Raw genomic sequence first — 20,467 nt, 5'->3', positions numbered from 1 at the left:
GGACAGGCCCACGACAGGACAGGCCCACGGCAGGACAGGCCCAAGGCAGAACAGGCCCACGGCAGGACAGGCCCATGACAGGACAGGCCTATGACAGGACAGGCCCACGGCAGGACAGGCCCACGGCAGGGCAGGACAGGCCCACCGCAGGACAGGCCCACGGCAGGACAGGCCCACGACAGGACAGGCCCACGGCAGGACAGGCCCACGACAGGACAGGCCCACGGCAGGGCAGGCCCACGGCAGGGCAGGCCCACGGCAGGGCAGGCCCACCGCAGGTCAGGCCCACGGCAGGACAGCCCCACCGCAGGTCAGGCCCACCGCAGGTCAGGCCCACGGCAGGGCAGGCCCCACCACAGGACAGGCCCACCACAGGACAGGCCCATGACAGGACAAGCCCACGGCAGGTCAGGCCCACCGCAGGTCAGGCCCACTACAGGTCAGCCCCGCCCGGAGCCCCCAGTGGGCCGCCCTCCCCGGAGCAGCACCTTGCTCCTCAGCATGCCCTTGGGGCCGACCACGTTGTCGAAGATGTGCTTCCCCACGTGCGCGTCCACGGCGGAGAGCGGGTCGTCGAAGAGGTAGACGTCGGAGTCTCCGTACACGGCCCGGGCCAGGCTCACGCGCTGCTTCTGGCCACCCGACAGGTTCACGCCCTGGGGGGACAACGCAGAGGGTGGTCCCCGAGAAACCCCAAGACTCAGGAGGGTCACCCGCTGGGTGCTGTCAGGCCAGGGGGCTGTTTCAGCGTGAGACAGGGCAGGAGCGTCCTGGGTCCCACCAGCAGCCCCCCAAAGACCAGGATGTGACTGTGGGCGCCAGGGTGGCCCCACCTGGAAGATGGGTGACAGGGTCGCTGGGTGGGGCTCCTGGCCATAGTGAGCGCTCAAGGCAGACCCTGGATCTTCCAGCCTGGTGGGCGGCACCAGGGGACACAGCCGTGACGTCACAGTGAGGCTGCTGCGGTGCCCACCATGGCCGACGGTCCTTGGTGGGCTTGGTCACTGGGGGAGCCACACGGCCAGAGCGGGCTCCATCCTGGGTGATGGCCCAGGCCTGGGCTCTACCCGCGGGGAGGACCTGCAGCAGCCTGTGTCCCCACCACAGATGGCCCAAGGCCATGACGTGACTGGCTAGGCCATGGCGTGGACACCCGCTGGGTAACTGCTCCTGCACTGCGGGGGGTCCTGGCTCTTGGTCCCCTCTGCCAGTCCCTGCAGCCCCAGAGTACTGTCCAGGGCAGACGCTGGGCCCAAGCTGAGCCGGGCACTGTCTCCCTCCACAGTGTCCCTAGAGAGGGGCGGTCCGGAGTCACTCAGGGCCAGATGTGGACACTCTTCGAGAAGGACGGACTGAGAGGCAGAAAAGGAGAGGGAAAGGAGCCGGGCCCTCCCCAGGGCCCCCAGGAGGCCCAGGCCTTGGACCCACATGGTCACTTGGGGATAACCAAAGGTCCCTGATGATAAATGCAGTGGGTGAGACCAGGGCACAGAGCCCCCCTCCAGGTCTCCCTGGCTGTGTGGCCTTGGCAAGTCACTTAGCCTCTCTGTGCCTCTTTCCTCAACCATTAAATGGAGAAAACAGCAAACCCCGCTCCCGAGCTTGCTGTGATGAAATGGGCAAGAAATGTCCAGCCTAGGGCCTGGCGCATGGGCAGTGCCCAGCGTCAGCTACAGCACTGCTCCTGTCAGCGCCCTGACAGGGTCTGTGGACATGAGGAGCAAACACCTCCTCCCACATCTCGTCCGGGCAAGGAGCTTGGTGGACACGTGACCGTGACAGTGCCCGGGTGCCCTGGAGCAGGGCCTCCCGGGGAGCCCTGCCTGGACGGCCGTGGGCTGACTCAGAGCAGCGAGGGTTCAATGTGTCAGCCACTAGGACCCCGCGGCTCCTCCTCGGGCAGCCGCAGTCGGCGGACCCGGGGGCCAGTGCTGAACTGGACTGACCTTCTCGCCGATCTCCGTGCGGTCCCCGCTGGGCAGGATCTCCAGGTCCGGGAGGAGCGCGCAGGCCTCCACCACGGCGTTGTAGTAGCGCTCCCGCAGCGGGCGCCCGAACAGGATGTTCTCACGGAGGGAGTCGTTCTGAATCCAGGCCTGCTGGGGGACGTAGGCCACCGAGCCCTGCGTGGCGAGGGAGGGGCGGGACAGGGACGGAGGGGACGGACAGCTCAGAGCCGGCCAGCCCCTGCCAGGAGAGTCCTCCAGCTCACCCCAGCAGACGCTCCACCAAGAGGGAAACTGAGTCGCACGGGGCCAGGAGCCGTGTCCAGGGCTGTCCCCTCCTGTTTCCAGGATGAGGTGTGGAAAACAGTGTTTCTTAAGAGGACACGAGGGTGAAGACCAAGTCACAGAGGAGGAGGTTCCCAGGAGTCTGAGGGGACTCCGAGCAGGCAGGGGACCCCGGAGGAGGCTGGGCACAGAGAGGGCAGAGAAACAGAGAGGGCGGCACAGCCGGAGCACGGAGGCACTGCGTGAGGGGAAGACGGGCAGGACTGAGCCCGAGGAGGCCATGCTGAGTCCATTTGAGAGCAACAGGGAGTCACCGGAGACTCTTGGTTTGGTTTTTTTTGGGGGGGGATTGAACCTGGGGAACACTTAACCACTGAGCCACATCCCCAGCTCTTTTTGTTTTTTAATTTTGAGACAACGTCTCGCTCAGTTGCCTAGAGCCTTGCCAAATTGCTGAGCTGGCCTTCAAATTGCAATCCTCCTGCCTTGGCCTCCCAAGTCGTTGGGATTACAAGCGTGCACCCCGGTGCCCCGCTAAAAGGATTCTGAAGTCAAGGAGTTCCTGGGGACAAGGCCGGGTGTGGGAACTGGAAGCTCCATCTCTGATCTAAACGCTCAGATGAATGATCAAACTGCTGGCTGCGATATCCTAACCGGTAAAAGGCTAAACGTCAGAAAGTCTTGGCCCTAAAACCCACGGGCAATTCAGACAAGGTAGGCGCAGGCCACACCAGAGAAACACCTGGAAAAAATCAAGACTTTACACTGTGAGCACGCCGCTCCCCCAGGGCAAAACAGCCGGCAAGATAACCTTCTGGCCCACCATCAGCAGTGTGGCCCCAGGGGACAATGCTGCTGAGCCAGATGGCAGAGCAGACGGCGATGTGAGGTGTCCCTTTGTGTCCCTTTCCCGACTGGAGCTCCTCTGGCTTTAAAACACGGACTTCAAAGTAAGGACAGCGTTTCTCAAAATAACAGCTAAAGTCGTTAACTCAGACCCACGGCTGGGGGTGTGGTCTCTCAGGCACCGTGACAGGCGGGCGCCCTGGGACAGCTGCCCAGACGAGGTCCAACCCTGCCCTCCTTGCAGGACTTCTCAGAGCCTCTGCTAAGGTCACCGTCCCTGGTGGGCGGGGCCTGGGGCTCGTGTTCCCCAAACATCCTGCAAGACCTTGGGAGCAGACCTCGCTGCAGGAAACGGGTGTCAGAACTCAGGGGCTCATTTCTGCAGCAGGAGAGGCGGTTCTCGGGGAAGGGACGGCGTGGGAACCCGGCTCCGGATCCCGGGGCTCTCTCTGGGGGTCTCACGGGGCGCTCGGTGCCCTGGCCTCCAGGCCACACCAAGAATTCAGCCAAACCAGACCTGAGACTGCTCCTTCCCGAGGGAGGCCCTGGGGACGCGTCACAGAGGAGCCACAGGCCAAGGTGTGTTTAAGAGAGGAAGAGCCACAGCCAAGAGCAAGGTGCAGAGAGACCTCGGGGCACCAGAGCGGGCAGACAGGGACGGCCAGGAGTGCGAGTGTTCGCTGCACACAGATTGAGCACCTACTGTCTGCCAGGCACTGTCTAAGAGCTGCTGTCCTAAGGGCAGGGAGGAACTGGAAGCAAAATCCTGTCCTCGGGGTGGAGGAGAGGTGGAGGGAGGGGACGCTGGGGACTGGAGTGAGTCGGACCTCAGAAGGAATCCAGCCACTGCGCAGAACTAGGACCCGGCTGTGATGGGCGAGTGACGCAGCCTGGGGACACTGAGGACCAGGCCTGGGAGGGCGTCCCCTCCCCTTCCTGGCCTCGGGGAGCTTGGTCAGCGCCCCCACTCCGACGTCCCTCTGCAGAGCTCTCCAAGGCCTTGTAAAATGAGCCGGTTCCTCTCCTTATCACACCCTGTGCTTCCTGCCGGAACCCCGTGGAGAACTATGGTCGTTTACACCAGAAAACTCTCCACACGGGGCAGCCTGTAAATGCGGGGAAGCCGGCGAGGGACGCCCACTACTGGGAGGCCGGTCCCCTGGGCCACACGGGCAGGGAGCGAGGCCGGAGCCCCCTCCAGGGCTGTGGCCTCTCATCACCAGCCGTTTCCCCAACGCAACAATAAAGGACACGCTCCGGTCCCCTGGGGCGGCCCGGGGGAGAGCAGGGAGAGGGACGGACAGGGGGACGGAGGGACAGACAGAGGGACGGACAGAGGGACAGAGGGACGGACAGGGGGACGGACAGAGGGTCAGACAGGGGGACGGACGGGGGGGACGAACGGGGGGACGGACGGGGGGACGGATGGGGGGACGGACGGGGGGACGGACGGAGGGACGGACGGGGGGACGGACGGAGGGACGGACGGGGGGACGGACGGAGGATGGACGGGGGGACTGACAGGGGGACGGACAGAGGGACGGACAGAGTGACGGACAGGGGGACGGACAGGGGGACAGACGGGGGGACAGACGGACAGACAGAGGGATGGACAGAGGGACAGAGGGACGGACGGAGGATGGACGGGGGACAGATGGGGGGACAGACGGGGGGACGGACAGGGGAACGGACAGGGGGACGGACAGAGGGACAGACAGAGGCAAGGACAGAGGGATGGACAGGTGGGCAGATGGGGGGACGAACAGGGGGACGGACAGAGGGACGGACAGAGTGACGGACAGGGGGACGGACAGGGGGACAGACGGGGGGACAGACGGGGGGACGGACAGGAAGGCCGGCTTCTGCTCCCGCCCCGCCTTACCTTCAGAGCCACGAACCCCTCCACCTTGTCCATCTCGGCCAGCAGGGCGGAGAGCAGGGAGGACTTCCCGCAGCCCACCTGGCCCACCACGGCCACCAGGGCGCCTTCCGGGACGGAGAAGGTGATGCTGCAAGGACACCACACGTCCGGCCTCAGCCAGCCGCCCCGGCCACCTCCCTCCCACCTCCCTCCCACCCGGTCTGCCCCCAGGAACGGCCCGGGCTCCAGGTGCGAGGCAGGAGGGCCCAGCCCAGATGAGCGTGGAGCAGGGGGAGATGGACAGGTAGGGACGCAGGAGGGACTCAAGTTAGACGTGAGGAGGGACTTCCTCGTCCAGGGTCTTCAGGGAGGTAAAAAGGGACAGGCAGACGTGGGTGGGGATTCCTCAGAAGGGCCTGTCCCCTGCCTGATGAATGACAGCTCCAAGCTGACCCCAGTCAGGGGCAGCTGTTGGGGGCACAGGGGAAATCTGGCCTCTTCAAAGGTCCCTTTGGCCTGGGTTTTGGGGACCCCCTAAAGAGGCTGCTGATCAAGGTCACCAGTCAGGAGGGGACAAGGGGCCAGTCCCTGACACCGACCCTGGTGTGGTGTGAAAGATAAGGGCAGGTGGTCAGTGCTGGGGGTGGGCTGAGGCAAGACCGCCCTGGAGCAGCCTGGTCACTCCCCCGCCTGGGCCCTGCAGGCCCGTGACTGGCTCAGGGAGGGGCGGGTGACGTGATGTGGACCAATGAGAGGCAGGTCCCCTGCTGAGGGAAGCCGTGCCCCAGAGCTGGGGCCTCTGTCCTCACACTCTTCTGAGAGTGGAGCCGCCCAGAGGGACGCGAGGCCAAAAGGGGACAGAGTTCTGATGGCCCCGTGTGAGACCCTGGATCGCACCATACCTGAAAGTGGAGCTTCTCAGCTATGGGAACCCCAAATTCCCCTTTGTCGCCCGCCTGGGCAAGGGTGCCACTGCTCACGATGAGAGGCGCCCCTCGGTGCTTAGGCACCTTCTCGTCTGCTCCTGGGGGCGGCCTGAGCCAGTGTGGCTGGACCTGTTTTCCTGACGGGTCAACTGAGGCTCAGACGTGTGCCCAGGCCCCTCACCTGTTGAGCGTGGCCGGCTCGCCCCTGGCCCACGTGAAGGTGGCGTTCTCCACGGTGATGCTGTTGGTCCCCCTGCCTGGAAGACACCAGAGGGGACTGTCAGGCTGGGGTGGCGCCCCGAGCAGAGCGCCCTCTTTCTCACGGGTGGTCTGACCTCGGACGCTGGACCCCAGGGGCCCCTGGCTGTATCTAGAAAGGTCATCGCCTCTCTCAACAGGACACCAACCCCAGCTCTGGAGGAACCTCAAGAGAGGTGGACGCGCCCTCTGGGACTGGAAGCTGGCCCATCCCGACGCCTGCGGGGCGGGGGACCCAGGTCGCCCCACCCTCGGGACCCCTGCCCGCTGTCTCACGGCTTGGGCAGCTCTGAGCAGCAGCCGAGGTCAACGTCTGGCACGGCACCCACGGGGCCTTCAGGCCCAAGGTGGGTCTCTGTCCCCACGCCCGCAGCCTCTCCGCGTCCCCAGCATACCCCCTGCCCGCGGGCTCACCGCTGCGGGACGCCAGCCACAGTCCACTCGGGACAAGCAGAGGAGGGGCAGGCGGGCTGGGGTGGGGCCAGGTAGGACAAGCCCCCACAGTGTGGCTCCCAGGGGACCCGGCTCTGGCCTGGTGGTCATCTACCCTTCCCCCGCTCTGTTTCCTCCCGTCTCCCTGGGGACGCCTCTTCACGCCTCTTCACCAGGAGCCACCTTAAACCTCTGGGGATAAGAGCGTCCCCCCACCTGCTGTCAAGTGAAGAATTAACTCCCCCAAGCACCAAGAAACAGGCCTGGGGCAGGAGATAAGAGGGGCCCGGGGCATTCCCGGAGGTGGCCCCGCTCTGGCCCTGCTCTGGCCTCGCTCGGCCTCGCTCGCTGGGGTCCTGCAGGCAGGCCGCTGCGCACGACCCAGCACCAATGGCACCCACCGTCCTTGAGTGGTCTCCGCTCGATGCTGCCGGGCTCCAGCTCCTCGTGGGAGAGGAAGATCCTCAGGCGTTTGAGGGAGACGCTCGCCTAGTGGAGGAGGCGGTTAAGGGCACCGTTACTGTCACCAAAGGCGCCAGGCTGGACCTCAGTGGCTTCCCCGGGCGGGAGCCCACGTCCTCCCCCTCCCCCAGGGCAGCTGCACTGCAAAGAGCCAGAGCGGCCTGGGCTCCTGCTGCCCCTCAAGAGCCCACAGAGGCAGTAGAACGGAAGGACGGAAGGACGGAAGGACGCGGGGCCGGGCTCGATGAAAAGGGACTCCAGGGACCTGACCCCCGAGGCAGGAGGCCCGGCCTCCCCTGACTCTCACCAAGGCGCCCAGGGCTCGCCCCTCCCCCTGCAAACCCCCGGGGACGGTGTTATTTTAAGTCGCGGCTGGCAGGCGGCGGGTGGCAGGCGTCAGGAGAAGGGCAGGCCGGTGTTTAGGGCCCAGGGAGAGGCTCTGGGACCTGCCTGAGAATTCTTCAGCCAAGAAAGAGGGGATCAGAGGGGGCAGAGGGGGCAGGGTTGGGGAGGTGAAGGGGGAGAAACGGGGCTTGGGGGACACTGTTCCTCGAGGTTCCTCCTCACGGGAAGGGTTCTCTGACCCCGGCAAAGCCTAACCAGACGGCACAACCCCATCTTCGGGGTGATCCATTTGTGGGGCTACAAACGGGATTTAAGTGGATTTGCACACAGTGAAGGAGGGAAGCAGCGGAGCGGCAGCGGGGATGCAGCAGGAGCCTGCCCTCTGCCCGCGGGGCCACCGCGGGGCCACCACGGGTCCCCAGGAACCTGCAGGGCCATGGGAGGGGGCCGGAGGGGCTGAGGCCTATGGGGGGGGTCGTAAAATCGATCAAGCGGGTCCAGAGCTGCAGTTTAGGAGGAGACAGGCCAGGTCAGGGCGGGAGAGAATGTTCCGGAAAGGCCCCCAGAGCTCGGGAAAGCCTCTGCCATCTCAGATGCTCAACTAGGGCCCTGTCAGGAGGCCAGGGGACGCTTCCTCTGGGGCCCAACGGAAATCGTGGGACGGCTCGTGTCCGGGCCTCGTCCCCGGGGCCCAGGGGAGCGCAAGGCAGGCCCCGAGCTGCGGGGAGGACGGCGCCTGGCTGGGTCCCCGCCGGCCGCCCGGTACCTGCACGATGCTGCTGATGACCATGGGCAGGATGTTGAGCGGGAAGCGGAGGATGTTGAACAGGGCCAGGGACACGAAGGCCTTCTGCGCATCCAGGACGTTGTTCTGGTCCACGGTCACGTAGACGGCGAAGGTCGACAGGGCCACCTGCCGCAGGGCCCCAGAGCTGAGCAAGAGGCAGGCCTTCCCCGGAGGCAGACGCACAGGCAGCGCCTGGCACCAGGCAGGCGCCCAGCCACCCCCCAAGGACGGACCGGGGCAGCCTGTGACGGGGCCGACGCCCTGGCCTCCCACCCGCTGGGTCGGGGACGAGGCACGTGCGGTCACTGCTCAACACCAGGCGCGTCCTTCCTGGCCTGGGCCCGCAGCTCCCTCTGCCTGAGGCCACCTCGCCATCTCCAGAACAGCCTGGTCACTCCCTCTCGGCCTCTGAGAGCTGCGCCCACCCCGGGCCTGGAACAGCTGCCCAACCCGTGCAGTGACGTTACAGTCACCGTCTCCTACCCTGGAACGCCAGCTCCTTGAAGGGACTCTGTCTTGTACCCAAATGTGTCCTCAGTGCCTAGACCCACCCCTGTTTAGGGACCCTGAGGACAACTATGATGGCTCAGATGTGAGGAACCCCAACTCCCCTGTGTTTTCAGTGCAGCGACCTCAGAGTGAGGACTGGGCAGCGAGAGCCGGAACCCCAGCAGCCCGTGCTGGGTGGCATGGACTATGGCATGGTTGACCCAGGCGGTGACTGCGGGCAGGGGGCTGCAGGAGGGGGTCAATGGGGGCTGCCCAGGGAAGGTGCATCTGCCCCGCAGCCCCGTCCCCTCGTCCCCTCTTCCCCTCACCCTCCTGACCTGCGTGAGCTGAGCACCTCTTCTGCACCGGGCCCTCCCCCATGACGGCTGGCTGCCTCACCCCCGGCCCAGAGCAACGGAGCAGGCCATCCACGACCCGAGACCTCAGAACCAGGAGCAGATCAACTTCCCCTCCTCTAAGTTGTCCCTGTCAGGCACTCTGGTCACAGTGATGCAAAGCTGACTAACGCACCACCTGAAGTTCACTTCCTCTCCCAGGGACTCAGAGGGCAGATCCAGGGGCTGCCTCGGGGTCCAAACAGCCCAGGCCGGGTCCTGGGGAAGCCCTTCCTGTTCCCACCTACACAGTCAGACTCGCCCACGGCCGGCTGGTGCCCACCCACACGCAGAGGCCACCTGCCCCTGCCCAGCTGGGTGGTGGGAAAGCCCTGAACAGTCCCGGGGGGCGGCCTGGCCCAGGAGGGGGAGCAGCTGGTGGGTTTGGGTCGGTGGGTCCCTTCCTCGCTGCTGGGATCCCAGCAGGGCCAGGCAGCGGGATCGCGGGCTCTTCCAGGACACGGCATCACGGGCAGTTTGGCAAACCTTGGACCCGGCAGTGGACAACAAGCTCTGTCCCCGGTTCAGCCATGATCCTACGGCCCTCCACGGCTTTCCCTGGGGGACGTGAACTCGGAGCTCAGGGCCGACCACTGGGAGGTGGGCAGAGGTGCGCTGAGCCCTCGGGTCTCGACCCTGCTCAGCCCTCAGCTGCAGGGTTTTGCAGAGCTAAGCTGCATGTCTCCACGGCTCTGCTGGGTGGCGCTGGGAGTCTCACTTCCCCTCTCTGAGCGAGACTCTGCTTTCCTGTCTGTGAAATGGGGCTCAGGACAGGCCTTCAAGGACTGCTGGTGGCAAGACAGTGCCCCTGGGCAGAGGGCCCTCCTCGGGCCGTTCTCCCGAAGACCCCACTCCCTACCCCGGGCGCAAGAGCCCAGCGCCAGCAAGTAGGGCTGGTTCTCCTCCTGGTGACACCGTCCAGCCAGCACCGCCCGAGGCGAGGGCCAAGGGGGAGGGGAGGAGCTCCAAAGGCCACCGACAGGGGACACGTGGTCCCCGGGACAGCCACACATCTGAGCAGGCCTGACACACTGGCTGCTGACACGGGGAACTGTGGTTTCTTCTTTTTAACATTTAAAAAGAATTTAACTGATGCATAAAAAGTCCACCAACGGGTGCCGGGGGGTGCGGGGACACCCGCGCACACCGCGTGACGCCTGGGTTCAGGTTAGACACTGACCGTTTCTTTTCTCTATGCACAGCCACGCAGCAGGATACTATGCAGCCGCAAAATGGTGTGAGACCTGCCTGGGCAGCACAGTGAGACCTCACCAAGAAAGTGGGGGGCAGCCGCTCTCTGCTTGTAGGGGTGGCTGAGGGGCAAAGAGACCACGGTGGAGAAAGCAGAGCCGAGAGACAGCGAGCGACCCCGACATCCCCTCGGAAGCCTCTAGATCCAGCCGTGCCTGCAACCCCCAGCCATGCTCTAAGGTACCTGCCTCGACTTTTTGGTTTCGTGTCTCTCAAAACCTCCCCCCTTCTAGCTCTGGGTGACCGGGTTAGGCTGCTATCCAGGCAAGACGGCTCTGGGTTCGTTCAAGCCTTCCTTCACCCCTCTGCAGAGTCACGAGGGTGCACCATGTGCCGAGTCCCCCGCTCTGGAGACACAGCGAAAGTGACGACGGAGACTCACCCGTGGACACCTGTGCACACGTGGACACCTGTCCACTGGAGGACACACAGGCGAGGCGCCCACCAACCATCTGAGATGGAAAATGCTGAGCGCCCACCGCGGCTGTTTTAGGACAGGGCGCCGGGGGGACGTGAGAGATGCCAGGTCCCGTGGGCCCCCAGATGGCATCCCCAGTGGCCCCGGCCTCCCGGGCCTGGCTTCCATCACCCACTGCCGGGTAAACACGGCGTCACCCTCGAAGCGCAGGAATCCGCCGTGGAGAGCCCCGGCGGACCCGCCCAGCAGCGCAGGCCACATACTTTATCCTAATGTAGTCAGAGCCCGGTGCCTCGGGCAGGGCCATGGCCTCCAGCTGACCCCAGGCCCGTCCACTCCTTCCTGCCCCAGAAGCTTCACAACCTCCGTCCCTCAGAGCCGAGGCCTCCACCCTGCCCCACCTGCCCCGAAACCAAGAGGCAAGTTCAGGGTCCAGGACGGCCACTTATGCTGTCCAGCGTCTTTCCCGTGGAGCCCAGGGCAGGAAGTGACAAAGCAGAGGCCAGCGTGCACTCTGGTGACACCCTGGAAACCACAGGTTCTGCCTAAGGCAGAGCCAAGGGTCATGAGAACCCCCGAAACCAGAGCTCGTCACCACTCCCCCACCCCCGTGCTGGCCGCAGACCTCGGCCTCCGAGGCCGTCCTCAGCAGCACGACTTCTGCATGATGTGCAGTCGCAGCAGGAAGGGAGCTTAGATAGACCACCATAAGGACTGACGCACCACAGCCCATGGCGCTCTGGAAACGCTCCCGAGGAACTGGTGTGGTCAGGGCCTTCACCAGGGACCTCTGGTTCCCAGCTCGGGGAATTTTGCTCCCAAGGGGACATCGGCCAACATCTGGAGACACTTCTGATTGTCCCAGCTGGGGAGTGCGGGGCAAGGGACTACTTGACACCCAGCGGGCGGGGCCGGGATGCTGCCGCCACCCTGCCCTGCTCGGGAAACAAAGGGGCCTGGGCCCAGTGTCCACCGCACAGGGGCTGAATGCTGCCTGTGTGCAGGCCATCTGGAGTCCGGGGTGCTGACTGCGAGCGCTTCTTCCTGCCTTTTAAGTGTGTGCTTGGCCAAGCTGGGGGGGGGGGGCTTGTCAGCCTGGGGCAGGCCCCGGTTCCATCCCCCGCGCTGTGACACGGTGACGATGTACGACTTATCACAGTGCAGAAGACAGTGCTCGCGCACAGTGCACAGACTCTTCCCAGCGTCAAGACAAATAACAAAACGGATCCCCTGTGACTAGGGTCCACCGTGACATCACTTCTGATTTCAGAGGGGTCCCTCTGCCCGCCCCACCCCGCCAGGGCAGCCTGAGGGACGGAAACACAGAGAGGACCGACCCAACAGCACGCCTTCCAGCCCTGGGCCCAGAGGGACCTTGGGGACCCAAGGGACTCGAGGACCACAGGGTGGTCCCCTCTTGTGCCGGTACCAACCCACTGGTGTGGGCCTGGGAGGGCTGCGGATCCTAACTCGGGGGAAAGTCCGTCTTGATGGACTGGACGTTGGCCATGAGGGTGGGTGGGCAGGACGCGGCCCGGTTCCCTGCACCCGTGACTTAACACCATCAGGGCTCCTGAGGAGGTCCAGCGCCAGGGCGGGCCTTGGGTCACACCTGAGCCGAGGGGGTGTGTGGCGGGTGTGCAGACGCGGAGAAGAACACTCCGGTCCTCCGCCAGGGGCTGGCCCGTGATGGCCCAGAGTGGACCTGCATCTTTAAATGCTTAGGGGATCAAAAGGATATTGAGGACACGTGCACGTCACATACGTGGGTGTGAACACAGATCTCCGGCACCACTGCGGCCTCGCCCTTGGCTACTCCTACCCTGCCCAGGGGTGAGGAGCACATGACAGAGTCCACGTGGCCCAGAACACCTGAAACCGTCACCAGGGACCCTTTACGGAAGAGCTTGCCCACGGCTAGCTTTTGGCTGGTATCTCTCAAAATTTCAAACCACCCTCAGAGCTTCCTAAAACGCAGGTTCCATTTCAGTTCACCTGGGGTGAGGCCCGAGACCCTGCGTTTCTAAAAGCCTGGCAGTGCCAACACTGCCCGCCAGTCCAGGCCGACACTGCCCGCCAGTCCAGGCCGACACTGCCTGCCGTCCACAGACCACGCACCCGGCCGGCCCGGCGGGGCCCAGACGGCACCAGCGGCATCTGGAGGTCAGAGTGCAGGCATCAGGCCCTGCCCAGACGTCCCGAGTCCAGCTGGACAAGCTGTGTGTGTGCAGCAGCCTCCAGCCACTCCGAACGCTCCACCTCTAGCTCTCTGTCCCAGCTCAGGCTCAGGGACAGCCGAGGGGACCTACCAGAGCCAGTGTCGGGACGTACACCCCGACAAGAAAGCCTTCTCATCAGGAAAATGTGTGATTTCAGGTCGTAGAAACTTCCAGAAACCACAGTCACCCCCCGGCATCCACAGGGACTGGCTCAGGATCCCCCATAGAAACTGAAATCCAGGGGTGCTCCAGTCCCTCGTATGAAGGGGCACAGGGTCTGCAGGTGGCCTGTCCACATCTGCCTGTGTGCACTAGATCACCTCTGGATGCTCAAAATACCTGATGGTCAACGCTCTGTCACCAGCTGCTATGCTGCACTGTTCAGGGGACAATGACATGGACAAAGTCCGCACGTTCAGCACAGATGCAGCCTTTTTCTCTAAACACACACACGCACGCCCACACGCGCGCACATGGCACTGGGGACTGAACCCCAGGGTGCTTTAACACTGAGTCACATCTGCAGCCCTTTTTATTTATTTTATCTTGAGACAGGGTCTCGCTGAGTTGCTGAGGCTGGCCTCGAACCCGCCAGCCTCCTGCCTCAGCCTCCCGACCCGCTGGGATGACAGGCGTGCACCACCGCGCCCAGCTCAGCTAACACGATTCCTTGTAAGAGAACGGCTAAGGAGGGAGGGCACTGGTTCCTTAACTGGCTGCCCGGAAGCGGCAAAGGGCTGTGAGTAAAATAAAAGGGGGCTGGGGGCGCGGCAGCTCACGAACAGGAGACTGGGGAGACCTCCCTGAGACGAGCAATCTTTAAGGAACTCGTGACCCAGGCGCAGCCGGCCCCACTCACCAGGAAAGGGGTGCAGACCCAGGTGAAGGTGCCCACGGCGGCCAGGTAGGCGGACTTCTTGAGCACCTTGAGCTCCTCCCGCCGGATGGCCATCACCTTGTCCTTGAAGGCCAGCTCCCAGGCGTACAGCTTCAGCACCTTGATGCCGTTGAGGATCTCGTTCATCAGCTTGATCCGGTTGTCCTTGCTCTTCATGTGGGCCACCTTCAGGGAGAAGAGCGGTCAACACTGCACCCGGAGGACAGGCCACGCACCCTGACCGCCACCCTCAACATGGCCATCACCTGAGACCACGCCAAAGGACCCGCCGTGACGTGCTTCAGCCACGTCCCGTGGCCTTTAGAGAAGGCCACTCAAGTCAACCGAGGGGTAAAGGGACGGGCCTCCTCGGCGGATCCAAACACGGGGGTCCCTTCTCTTACTTTTAGGCAGTTGGTGGTTGGTACTGCTCTGACCAGCAGGGGCCCGTCTCGGGTGGTCACGTACTTTAACACCCTCTGGCACTGCCCCCTGCCTGGCTCTGTCCTCCCTCCTGGGCGGGGAAGCGCCCAGGGCCTTTGCGTGCGAGGCCGGTGCTCACCACGGTCCACCCCAGCCCCCACCAGGCATTTCTTCTGAGCGTTTTACAAGTGCTCAGCGATTTACTGCTCACACAGACCACCCAGTCAGTGTCACGGTCACCCTGGGTCACGTGGGGGAGCCTTCAGAAACACGGCAGGGTCCCCAAGGAGAGCGTCGCGCTCTACGATGGCACTGCCCCAAGGATACGCAGTGATCACATCCCGAGAGCACACGGATTCCACCAGCCTGACTGTGTGGTTAAGCAGGTGTGCGCATGAATGCAGAGACAGTTCTAGAAGGTTCTGGGTCAGTGTGCTCACTGTGGCTGGGAGGGAACAGGGCCTCCCCCTCTAATCCCTCTGATCCCTGTTATCTGAACTATTTTACAACAAGAAAGCACTCGCTCTGTTATCGTATATTTAAAAGCTTAAGAAGTACACACTGTCTCTAAAAGCCAAGTTGAGCACTGTGCAGAGCCAACGGGGGAAGGAGGAGAGGGTCACTGTTACTCGACTCTTGCAAACACAGAAATGCAAGAAATGAGCAGCTCTATGCTAAAGGACGCCCGGAGTCCACTCGGCCCCAGGAAGGAGCCCGGGCAGCGGTATCCGCAAAGCTCCCGGGCGAGTCCCGCGGGCAGGTGGGGCTGAGAGCCCAGGGCCTGCGCGGAGTGAGCCTGGCCAACGTCCCTGCAGACAGGCCGCGGGCCAGGTCCCCTGCGGAGTCAGGCACCCACCTGGTAGGTCTTGGTCTTCATGGCCATCACCGCGTTGAAAGGCACCATCAGGATCATCACGGCCACCCCGGCCAGGACAGAAGGGCCCAGGTTCTGGGGAGACAGAGACAGCCCCGGGCTCAGCCAGCTGCGGAGAGCAGGGCCTGACCCTCCTCCGTGGGCCGTCCACCCCCACGCGGGCCATGAGTTCTGGGCAGGTGTTTTCCTTCTTCCCAGAGATGGTGTTGGGAGTCGGCCGCCGAGGGTCCCCCACCTCGACAGAAGATGCAAGTCCACGATCCCCTTGGTGGGAAGCCCCTGGGGCCGGCCGGGTTTCCAACTGTAGAACTGACTTCCTTCCCTCCTCCATCCCTTACCAGGGACTGAACTCAGGGGCACGCTACTAACCCTGAGCCACATCTCAGCTCTTTTTTAATATTTTGTTCAGAGACAGGGTCTCACTGAGTTGCTTAGGGCCTCATGAGTTGCTGAGGCTGGCTTTGAACTCACGATCCTCCTGCCCCAGCCTCCCAAACTGCTGGGAGGACAGGAGTGGGCCACCGTGCCTGACTAGAACTGTGGACCTTTGAAAAGAGACTAAGGTACTGGCCAGAAAACCGTGTGGCTGGCCTGGCCGCTCATCCTGCTCTGAAGGCCGCTTCCCAGTCCGGCTGGTGGCTGGGGTCTCGGAGCCTGAATTCTAGGCGGGGGTTCACACCCAGCACGGCGCACGGTGAACCCGCTCTCCTCCCGGGAGCTTGGAGCTTCGGCAGGCACCAGACAGGGGGCGCCTCCGTGGCCAGCTCCTGGTGAGACCCCGTGGAGACAACGGCTCCCACCTCTGATCCTAACCTGCTGGTGGGGAATCAGGAGCACCCCAGGGGACCCCGCGAGGAGAGGGCTGCTGGCTGCTCCCCAGACCTGACCCTCAGCACCGAGGTCCTCTGTTGTTGGGCTGCAATAAACCAAAGCCCTGGGTGTGACCATGGGCTGATCTGGGGAGGGGGCGACGAGAGGTCAGACATGTTCTCGTAGCCCATCTGCAGACCGACTGTCCCAGAACAGTGGTCAGCAGCTGAGAGGAGACACAGAGCTGCGCCTTCCAAACTTGTTCCAAATTTCTTGTGCAAATAAGGAGACACCTGAGCTCGCAGCCCCGAGTGCCTCTCCTCAGCGGCACCACACCTGGAGCTGCAGGACGGCGTGACCGGCGTTCCCTTTCGACGTCAGGACGACAGCAGCCTCGTTAGCTCAGCCAAGTGTCCACCCTCCCTCTACTCCCATTTCTAGGAAAGTGCTGCTGTCGATCCACCCCGTATCAGGACATACCACCTCAGCCGCGGCCCTCAAGGTGGAAGGTGCCGACGCGGCAACTCTGAGAGCAAATATCAGTGGCCAAAGTGTCCCCGCACCTCTCCCTGCCAGGCCCCACTCCACGAACAGAACCTGCGTGAACAATCATCTGCCCCAAGAGCCCCACCACGAGAGGCCATGGTCACCGTGGACCCAGAGACGGCGGAGGAGAGGACATCGAGAAGCACCCCCAAGGTCCCCGAGTCGGAAACGGAAGAGGCTCGATTTGAACCCGGGCAGCCTGTCCCGGGGCCTCTCCTGGGTTTATGTTGAGAAAGGACCAAGCAGGGACACAACTGTCCTCAAGAGACACCCGGCACCTCGGGAGGCACTTGTCACCATCACTGTGGCGTGGGGTGCCACCGGCCCCTCGTGAGGTCAGGGCTCTGCTGAACCTCCCACCGCCCACGGGAGGCCACCGCCCACAACTACCCTGCCCCATGCCCCAATGTCACCGGGCCCCGGCTGCAAACCACCACCTACAGCAAGAGGCGGCAGGAAGCCGTTTTCCCAACGGCTTATAAACCAGTCCTGAAGGCAGCGCTCAGAGGGGCGTCCTGAAACACCCTGACCCCCCCCAGGACCTGCGAGGAGCGGAGGCGCCCCCAGGCATCTGCCCGGAGGTCATTTAGAGACTTAAAGTCTGGCGTTGGAGGCTGGGCCCGTAGCTCAGTGGTCCAGCTTGTGGGAGACCCCCGTTCTACCCCCAGCTCTGAGAAAGGGAAAATGCTCGTTTGTGTTTTTCTTTTAAGTTTCATTGTTGCAAAGACTTCATTCACTTTTGCTCTCTGCAGCCACAAAAAAAATGGCCAATTAAAGTCAAATTGACAGATAATCTGGGGGTCCCTGCTGTGTGCCTGGCCTTGGAGTTACACCCACGAGACATAAAAACAGGTTAGATGCTGTACGCCTGCACACACACACACACACACACACACGCGCACACACACACACACACACACTCACTCACACACAGCCAACGTGGCAGCGTGACGAAGGGGCCGTACCTCAGGTGATTCCTACTCTAAAGCCCCTGGGATTCAGCTAAGGAAAAAAGAGCCGGCGGGAGGACGGAGCCAGGGCCCGAGGAGGCGGAGACCAGCTGGCAGAGGGGGGGACTCCCGGTGCAAGGAGGGGCCTGGGCAAGGCCAGAGGTGGGGAGGGACGGGGCCTGCAAGGGGCCTCAGGCCTCCAGGTTCCTCAGCTCTGCCCTCTGGGAACCCTCTGTCCACGTGGACAGACTCCACTCCACAACGGGAGGGCCCACCTGAGGCAGGCTGGCCGGCCAGAGGCCTCTCCCTCCTGGGCCGCAGACTTTGGTTCAGGGAAGGGGACAGGACCGGCAGAGGCAGAGCAATGCAGGCTTCCCTGCTCTGGCCCTGCTCTGGGTAAGCAGGGTACAAGGCCAAAGCCGCCTGGGGAATTCCACTGAGAACAAAGAGGAAAAAGGGCCAAGAAACAGTGACCGTGGGAGAGAACCAAGTCCCTCAAATGCTGCTCGATCTCCTGGATCCATCCGTGCCTGAAGACAGATCCCGGGATCCAGGTCTGGCTCACCCCCAAACTCCCTTGGTTTGCTGACGTAAAGATGGACTCCTGGGAGGTCCACACCTGGGGAGATCCTGACCAACACCACTGGGCACTTATCAGGGACTCTGGTCACAACCGAGAGGATACGGGGGAGGAACAAGGTGGGCACGTTGCAGGGTTGTTAGTCACACACACCGTCAAGGGGAACAAATGCGCGCACACCCCGTGCCACCAAAGAGGACACGATCCCCACAACTCGGGGACAGCAGGAATGTCCAGGAAGGGGTTCGTGGGTCAGAAAACAACACATCAATGACAGTAAGAGGGACCGTGGAGCTGTGGCGGCTCTTATCAGACACCCCCTCCCCCGGGCACTCAAGGGGACGACGCCGGACACCCACCAGCCACAGGAGGTAGAGGGCCAGGATGACCTGCAGAGGGGCCGACCAGATCATGTTGATGTACGTGGCCAGGTCCATGAAGCGCTGTGCGTCCACAGACATGAGGTTGACGATCTCCCCGACCGTGGAGGACTTGCGGGCCGAGTTGGTGATGACCAGGGCCTGCGGGGGAACCAGAGGTCGGGGTGAGCAGGTGGGGAGCCCAAGGCTCGCCCGGCCCCGGACAGGACGGGACACCACCCATCTTCTCCCGTCTCCCCAGCCCCTCTGCCTCACGAGGGCCACACCCCTGCCCACGGCCCTCGTGGACCTGGCCAGGTCCGTCTGCCTCCCGTCTTGTGCCCTCCAGAGCGGGCTCTGCACACGTGAGTGGCCACACACACTGGGTCAGCAGATCTGGGCGGCCCGAGAGTCTGCGTTTCTAACAAGCTCCGAGGCCAGGCTGAGGCGGCTGGTGTCCGATCCCCAGCAAAAGGACACAAGGTCCCCCAGAGTGGCCCTCCTGACGGCCAAGGCTGAATTAGCCTTCTGGGGCTGTCCAGGGTGATGTGGGGCCTTAGCAGCCTCCTTCGCCTCTGACCACTAGATGCCCCCCCCACGTTGTGACAACCTGATGTCACCAGATGCTGCCCAACATCCCTGGGGAGTGGGCACAGGTCTACAGTGTAGCCTCCCTGGACCAGGCCCCAGGTCCCCGCACCGCCCACCGCCCACCGCCCACCGCCCACCCGAGGAGTCTGAGGAACACTGACTCCTGCCCGCCCTCCCTCGGGGACACTGCTTTGCTGGCCAGGGTGCCGCCTGGGCGGGAGGCCGGAGCCCCCCAGGGGAGTCCCGTTTGCAGACAGGGCTGGGGACCTCAGGCCCAGCTGTCTCCCTAGTGACCTGTCTCCCTAGTGACACAGTCCCCACCCCAGGGGCTAAGAAGTGAGGGGACGGGAGGGAAACAGGGTTCCTTTCCAGTCCGACCTGGGGGCCGGGGACGTGGCTCAGCATCTGGCCCGCACCAGGCCTGAGCTCCACCCAGCTCCACACGCAAAAATAAACGTCTAAGAAGCCGGACGTGCTGGAGCTGGAGCTGGAGCTGGAGCTGGAGCTGGCTGGGCTCGATCCTCAGGAACCGGCCCCCCTCGGTTCCACCGAGGGAGAGAACACGGGCAGCCACAGGAGACCAGGAGGCAGCCTGGCAGCCCCACATCGAGGACCTGCAGCACACCTCCCCGGCACAGGTACCCACGGTGACAGGCACAGGTACCCACGGTGACGGAGGGCAGACATCCCGCACGGTGGCCCTGGATCCTGGCCAGCGGTCCCCCCTCGCCACCTGGGTCACTTCAGCCCCCCCTCGCCCTCCGGCCCCCGGAGCAGGGCTGCAGATCCCGGGGGTCCTGGAGGGACCCACCTTGCGGTAGACGGCCCCGATGACGGCGGTCTTGATCCGCATGCCGCTGACGAAGCAGATGTGGAAGTACTGGTGCAGGACCAGCGTCTGCAGGCAGGCGCTGACGAACAGCAGCACCGTGTACAGGTAGCCCTGCCAGTCGGGGGCCTTGGTGTCGTTCACGAAGTTGATGAGCAGCCTGCGGGGGCGGGGGACAGCCCTGAGTGACAGAGTGGGACCCAGGGAGCGGGACCCAGGGAGCGGGAAGGCGCCTCCGGCAACTTCCAACCCAGGCGAGGCGGGCAGACAGGTCAGTCCAGGGCGCACACAGGGCCCCTGGTGATGGGCTGCAGGGCGGCCGGCCTCCCCCAACACGGCCCTGCCCTGGGGTCCTCACACTGTTCTGCCCACCCCCAGGGAGTCACCCAAAGGGGACCAACTAGAGGACAAGGCGACCGAGGTGAAGTAGGAAAGAGAAGGAACCAGAGGTCCCGGGGAGACACAGGAGGGGAGAAGTGACCTCGCCCTGACTTCTAGGTGACACGGGCTCATGGGCTGTGTCCCATGCCCTCCCCACCTGGGCTCAGGAGTCTGTCTGCTGACCACAGTGCCTTAGCTCGGCAATTCAGCCAAGCATGAAGCAAAGCAGGGACAGACAGAGACGTGGTGTGGGTCCCCCCAGCATGAGGGACACTAGGGTCCTCAGTACAGCAAGCGAGAGGCCAGGGGAGCGGGACAGGGAGGGGG

The 20,467-nt window shown here is 63.8% G+C and overlaps 1 protein-coding gene across 2 annotated transcripts in view; it reads right to left on the bottom strand.

Annotated features, from left to right (window-relative positions):
- Abcc1 (ATP binding cassette subfamily C member 1 (ABCC1 blood group)) overlaps positions 1–20,467 on the bottom strand; it is an 88,832-nt gene that overhangs the window by 23,571 nt on the left and 44,794 nt on the right. For both annotated transcript variants that reach the window (XR_013154593.1, XM_077106147.1), the window contains exons 9-18: positions 19,742–19,919; positions 18,340–18,501; positions 15,077–15,169; positions 13,780–13,983; positions 8,128–8,274; positions 6,956–7,043; positions 6,046–6,121; positions 4,960–5,086; positions 1,947–2,123; positions 489–656 (exon numbers count right to left, since the gene is read on the bottom strand). Coding sequence is in view for 1 of the 2 variants with exons in the window: in XM_077106147.1 (XP_076962262.1) it covers positions 489–656; positions 1,947–2,123; positions 4,960–5,086; positions 6,046–6,121; positions 6,956–7,043; positions 8,128–8,274; positions 13,780–13,983; positions 15,077–15,169; positions 18,340–18,501; positions 19,742–19,919 (1,420 nt within the window). In the remaining variant the exon portion in view is untranslated. The remainder of the gene's footprint in view (positions 1–488; positions 657–1,946; positions 2,124–4,959; positions 5,087–6,045; positions 6,122–6,955; positions 7,044–8,127; positions 8,275–13,779; positions 13,984–15,076; positions 15,170–18,339; positions 18,502–19,741; positions 19,920–20,467) is intronic.

This window comes from Callospermophilus lateralis, chromosome 19 (genome assembly GCF_048772815.1).
Source record: "Callospermophilus lateralis isolate mCalLat2 chromosome 19, mCalLat2.hap1, whole genome shotgun sequence".
Classification (NCBI taxonomy): Eukaryota; Metazoa; Chordata; class Mammalia; order Rodentia; family Sciuridae; genus Callospermophilus; species Callospermophilus lateralis.
This window is presented reverse-complemented; position numbering and strand designations above follow the sequence as displayed.